General features: G+C 37.3%; 1 protein-coding gene across 1 annotated transcript; it reads right to left on the reverse strand.

Annotated features, from left to right (window-relative positions):
* Positions 1-295: 295 nt before the first annotated feature.
* On the reverse strand, positions 296-6,198 carry LOC111378591. Its single transcript, XM_023001825.1, has 2 exons — positions 5,954-6,198; positions 296-689 (listed from the first exon to the last, which is right to left on the reverse strand). The coding sequence occupies exons 1-2, from the start codon at positions 6,037-6,039 to the stop codon at positions 482-484; spliced, it is 294 nt and encodes a 97-aa protein (XP_022857593.1). The 5' UTR covers positions 6,040-6,198; the 3' UTR covers positions 296-481.
* Positions 6,199-6,469: the final 271 nt, after the last annotated feature.

The following is a 6,469-nucleotide window of genomic DNA, read 5'->3' on the forward strand; positions in this document are numbered from 1 at the left end:
GCAGTCGTGGTGCCAGAAATTGTGGAATTCAAAATAAATAAATTCTAAGTAATATGACTATGAACTTCTATTTTTAGTGTTATTCCAATTTTTATTTTCATGTGAAATTTGCTATTTAGGATTAAGGACATGTTTCAATTAATTATGTTTTCCGTATGTTTTATTTATTTTATAGATAGAACTAGAAAACTTTTTATGTTGGAGGTTTGACTAAATTTATTTAATTATGGAATGAAAATTTTGGTAACGATTTAATTTGTTAGAAATTGGGTCATTAAAAATTATGTTACTGGGACAAACAAAATGATGAAAGAATTTGATATTCAACATAACAACTTTTATGTTGCGAATCAGATTTAGCTTACATAAATTGTCACGGTTATCAATCAAAACTAGCTTGACTAGCAATTCAGTATTATCGTTTACATAAATCATAAAGCGACAGGTTAAGAAAACGATTCATTTAGGACTTTAAAGAATATCACTTCTCCAAGTTATAGTGCTTGTTCACAGCTTCGACTACATCCCAAGTGACCTTCATTCCATTTGGAAATTCAACCAGATCACCAGCCCCTATTTCAAAGAACCCATCTTGGCCATCAATGTAAACTTTCACTTTTCCTGCTAATAGATACATTGTCTCTTTTGCAGTAAATGTCCATGGAAATTTGCTCGGTTCACAGCTCCACCTGTTCATACAATATATATTATCATCAACACAAGCAATCTATCTATACAAATCAGATACTAAGCAAGCTCAATAGATTTAATGGTGATCAGCTATCTCTTGTACAAAGTAAAGTTGTGGTGCAACGTGTTCAACATTCAAGTTTCTAAAGATGAACTGGAGTTTCTCTAAGTCCACACTGTTATGGGTTGAATCTAACCTTGCAGCTCATACCCACAATTGATCAACAAGTTGACACTTAAGCTGAATTGGTTGAATTGATAAAAAATTTAAGAGTAAAACAGAATTTAGAAAAGGATGAAGGAGCAAAATAAGAAGTGAAAGGAAGAGGAAAGTTGATTTTCTCAACAATTCAACTGAATTTGCAGATCACAAAACTGATCCCAATGGACATCCTGCCCGTGGTAAGTCAGGATCAGATCCAACACATAACAATAGGGATTGAATCTTCTCTTTAGCCAATCCATCCTCCTTGTAGCTGTCTGTGATAGGTGTTACAGCTGTAATCCTATAACATTTCGGGTCTCTCTCCTGCCTTCTTGAAAGGGAATCAGCCACTATGTTAATGACACCCCTTTTGTACATGATTTCGTAGCCGAGTCCCTACAGCTTGGTAAGCCATTTCTGTTGTAGGAGAGTAGTAATCTGTTGTACAAATAGGTATTTGAGAGATTGATGGTCAGTTTTAGTCCTTGTTTGAGCCCCATTATTCAGTAAAAACAGATTTTGGAATAGTGATTTTTTGGAGATTTAAAAAGCTTTAGATTTGCGTGCAAAATTATTTTATTAAGAGAATGTGTAGTTGAAAATGAGTTTAGAGAAAAATGTATTATTGAAAAATGGGATCAAACAAGCGCTTAATGATAAAGTGGTTGCCTCTAGGTAGTGTCTCCATTTGTTCATTGCTGTAACTAAAGCCAAATGTTCCTTCTCATAAATGGACATTCCCATGTTTCCAACTCTATAGCTTTGCTTAAATATGCTATGGGATTTCTTTCTTGCATCAGTATAACCCCATTCCTATATGACATGCATCAGTTCAATAATGAATGGCTTGTTAAAATCAGGTAAGGTCAACGCTGGAATTGAACTCATGTTTAATTTGATAAAAGGCTAAATCTGCCACTTCTGACCATTGAAAGTAGTCCTTCTTAAGGTCTGAAAGGGGTTTGGCCAGTATACCAAAATGCTTGACAAACTTTCTTTAGCACCCAGTCATACCCAAGAATCCTCTCGGCTGCTTGATGTTCTTGGGGGCTAGGCTAGAGTTGCATTGCTCCAATCTTACTAGGATCAGCTGAAAGATTATATGACCTAAATACTCCACCTGCAATTGTCCAAAACTACACTTGGACAATTTGGCATTCATTTGGTGCTTCAGCAACAATCCTAATACTGTCTTAAGATGATGGCAATGATTTGTCAAATCTAAACTGTATACTAGTACGTCATCAAAGAAGACAAATACATATCAGAGAAGACAAAGCTTTGGAAGGTAGCTGGTGCATTGGTGAGGCCAAAGGGCATCACCTTCAATTCATACAACCATCGAATGCAGTCCTGTGTACATCCTGTTCAGTGACTCTGATCTGTTGGTAGCCGGCCCTGAGATCAATCTTGGAAAAGTATCTTGATCCATTGAGATCATCTAATAGTTCATCAATGAGTGGCACGAAAAGTTTGTCTTTGATGGTTAGGTTGTTCAATCGCCTATAATCCACACAAAATTTCCAAGATCCATCATTCTTTTTGACTAAGAGGACTGGAGAGGCAAAAGAACTGTTACTAGCTTGTATGATCCTACTATTCAGCATCTCCTTGACTAGCTTTTCTACCTAAGCTTTCTAAATAAAGGGGCGTCTGTAAGGCCTGATCTTAAATGGTTGGGCTCCTTCTTTTAGGGAAATGTGGTGGTCGTGATTTAGGGGGAGGTCAGCCTTTTGGTTCTTCAAACACTCGTGAAAATTGATTGATAGCATTTAGTATCATGCTGGGTGTATTCCCTTGCTTCTCATCACTGATTGTGTACGACTATCCCACAATACCATATAAATGTCTATTAAACAATTTCTCCACCTCCTTCATTTCTATCATCCTGATTGGGTGCTTTGGCTCATCCAATTCACTCCTAGTAATGATTTAGGGGGAGGTCAGCCTTTTGGTTCTTCAAACACTCGTGAAAATTGATTGATAGCATTTAGTATCATGCTGGGTGTATTCCCTTGCTTCTCATCACTGATTGTGTACGACTATCCCACAATACCATATAAATGTCTATTAAACAATTTCTCCACCTCCTTCATTTCTATCATCCTGATTGGGTGCTTTGGCTCATCCAATTCACTCCTAGTACCATGTTACTATCCCTAAGCTTAAGAGTTCTTAACTTGCACTGAAAGTCCCAACCTTGTACTCCACATACCAATGGTTGGCATACAGCTTTACTTTCCAGTTTGTGCCCATTGGCTACCCTGACTGTCATGACTCTATATTCATTAGTAGCACAATTAAGCACTCTAACTAATTTCTCATCCACAAAGCTGTGGATACTCCCACTGTCAATCAATATGGATATCTTTCTTCCTTTGATTATTCCAGACATTCTTATAGTTTTGTGCTTACACTCCCAGCCACAACATTAATAGATATCTCCATGATCTCTTCACCCCCTTGTTCCTCTTCAGACTCATATTCTTTATCCTCATTTGGCTCAACCTCTTCATCTTCATCTAGCAATATGAAGTTCAGGGATCTAATCTTGCAGATATGTCCTATGGTGAATTTTTCATCACATTTGTGACAAACCCCCAGGTTCTTTTTGTTTGGAAGTCTGGGGGTGTGATGCTCTTTGATTTTTGGAATCTGTTAATGGCTAGAATGGTTGATTCCTCTAGGCAAGCAATTTCAAATGCCTTGGTTAAGGTATCAGGTTTCATCATTTTAAACATGGATCTTATCTCTACTTTCTATCCACTGGTAAATACAGATATGTAATAAGATTCCGGAACATGAAGTAGGGCTAACATAACCTGGGCCTTCAATTCTTCATATTTATCCTAATATTCAGTCATTGGACCCACTTTTTTATCTTGCTAAATGATTCAATCACCTTTCCACCTTTGGTTTCTGAAAATCTTCTACAAATTTCCTCATAAAATAGGTTCCAATCTGCACCAGGATGGCTTGCAATGAAGCCATCAAACCATCTATCAGCCTTCCCTTTCAAGTACATCTATGCAATCCCCATTCTAAGTTCATCAAGGACTTGATGGAGTTGGAAATACTTCCTGGCTTTCCTCAGCCAATCACCGGGTCCATCTCCCTCAAAGTGTGAAAATCAATTTTTGGTAATGTATTGCTTCCCTTGAATTCACCTCTAGCATAACTTCTATTCTCACAGCTACTATTACCTTTTGTAGATAACACACTATCAGATCTCGAATTGATAATAGACCTTTCCACCTTTTAATTCCTCAGTCTTCAAATTAGCAGACATTTGAGCCATTGTAACTATCATTTTCTCATACTTGTGATTCATGTCAAGCACGGCATCCTCAATTTTTTTTCTTTTCGAAGACAAAGTACCTGAAGCATTTGATGTGAGGATTCCAATCCGGTAACAGCCTTTTAAGCTGTACCCAAATCACCTATCTCCAAGTCCAGTTTCTTAAAACGTTCATCTACAGCTTTTGCTCGTGTCCATGATCAGAAATTTTCCAGTCTAATACGTCCGCTCTGATACCAATTTGTTATGGGTTAAATCTGACCTTGCAACTCACACCCACAACTGATCAACAAACTAACTCACTTCAGCTAAATTAGCCGAATTGATAAACAATTTAAAAGTAAAACAGAATTTATAAAAAGGATAAAGAAGCAAAATAAGAAGTGAGAGGAAGCGGAAATTTGATTTTCTCAACAGTTCAACTGAATTTGCAGATGACAAAACTGATCCCTTCCTAAGCACATGATTCAGTATATATAACTAATTATTGCAGAAGAAAACGTATTTCTAAATGAATTGTAAAATGCACTTCTATCTATTACAATTTACTGAAAAGAAGCGGTGTCGTCTGTTTAATTGTAATACAATAACTTGGGAAATAAACGGTAACTTGATGTAAATAGGGTGATTGAGTGATAATGATAATTCAATGTAAATACGGTGACTTGATGTAAATACAGTGGCTTCGGTGATAACAGTGACTTCAGAGATATACGGTAACCTCAAGTGATATATGGTGACTTCAATGCACTTCAAATTATAGTTATTTGTTGTTGGTTTTGCATTCCCCGCCTGGTTCTATTCTTCCTTCTTCCCACTGGCTCATTATATGACACACAAGTCGTTCCCTAGCATTTATGTATACAACTTGCAAAAGTTAAAAGCAATAATATAGACATTCTATCTCTTACTCCTCCCTTGGGCACATTTTTTCTAACTTCATTTGTAATAATGACCCCCACAAAGAGCAAGTTACATTAGCCACCTGTGGTTTATGATACCTGCTAGTTACACAAAGCGGTACAAAGCACATCTACCAAGCATATGTTTTCCATGATCACCTGCATTTCATCAACTTGGCATTGTGATGGTAACTTTCTTTGAATTTCCTATATATGAAACTAGAGGGGAGATTACAGCATTTTTCTTTAAATTACGTAAAGTGAGGGAGAAATCAGCTTTTTAATAGTGAATTTGTCAATTGTGAGAAATTCAGTGATCCCCCCCGCTTGAACAACAAACGCTTATGGTTGCAAATTAGATCTCTCTCAGCCTAATCGGTTCAATTCTTGTTGGGCTTCTTGTCCCAGTTGTTCTGATTTCTCATCTACTTTGGCATCAAGGGTAATTCATATATAATAATGAAACATGCATCAAGAAGCAAAATAACACTTTTCATCTCCTTGGCAAGGGATTACTCGACTGCTCACTATTATATTTGCGGTTAACAAAATACCGAAATATTAAGCACTTTCAACTTTTATTCTTAGAACTAATGAAAGAATATAGGACAGAAGACTCACTACCCTGCTCTAGACACCAGTATTCTGGTTAAAACAGACGATGCTCGTGTCAACCGAAACAAAACTATTAAAAAAAGTGGTTTCAATTAGACGTATTGTAATTGATTGTAGAAAAATGCACAAATTTAAAATAGTTGAACAAGCAGACACACAGAGAGAGAGAGAGAGAGAGAGAGAGAGAGAGAGAGAGAGAATGGGGAAAAAAAAGAAGAAGAAGAAGAAGAAGAATGTACGTACGTTGGCCAGGACGAGATAGCGAGATCGTCAAGCTTAGATTGAGGAGGATTTGTTTGAATCTTGACTCCGTATATTTCCCTTGTCATTCTCACTGCTCTCCGATTGTCTTCTTAGTTCTTCCACAATTCGATTTGAAAGTGAGTAGGACCTTTTGAGCTCCGACCTACAATGGGTGCCAAAGGGTAAAGCTGGTGTACAGCCAGAAGATGGGGGATGCCCAATATAAAAGGAAAATGCCCCCCTCGACGTCATGGCAATGGGCCGGAACTTTAACCCTCGAGTTTGCGGGTCGAGTCGAGCTAAAACCACCAGTCGCTCGCGAGCTCGTATTTTATTTTATTTTTAATTTTTCTCTTTTTTTTTGGGATAAATTTGCACATTTTTTACTTTTTTTTATAAATTTACATATTTTTTGACAAGCATCAAAAAAGGGCTCGTGGGCACACGGTTCATGAGCGCTCGTCGACTTGTGGGATTGAGCCCCCTGCTCAGCTCAGGCTTGGGTTCGTCATTTGA

This window comes from Olea europaea, unplaced genomic scaffold (assembly GCF_002742605.1).
Source record: "Olea europaea var. sylvestris unplaced genomic scaffold, O_europaea_v1 scaffold1836, whole genome shotgun sequence".
NCBI lineage: Eukaryota > Viridiplantae > Streptophyta > Magnoliopsida > Lamiales > Oleaceae > Olea > Olea europaea.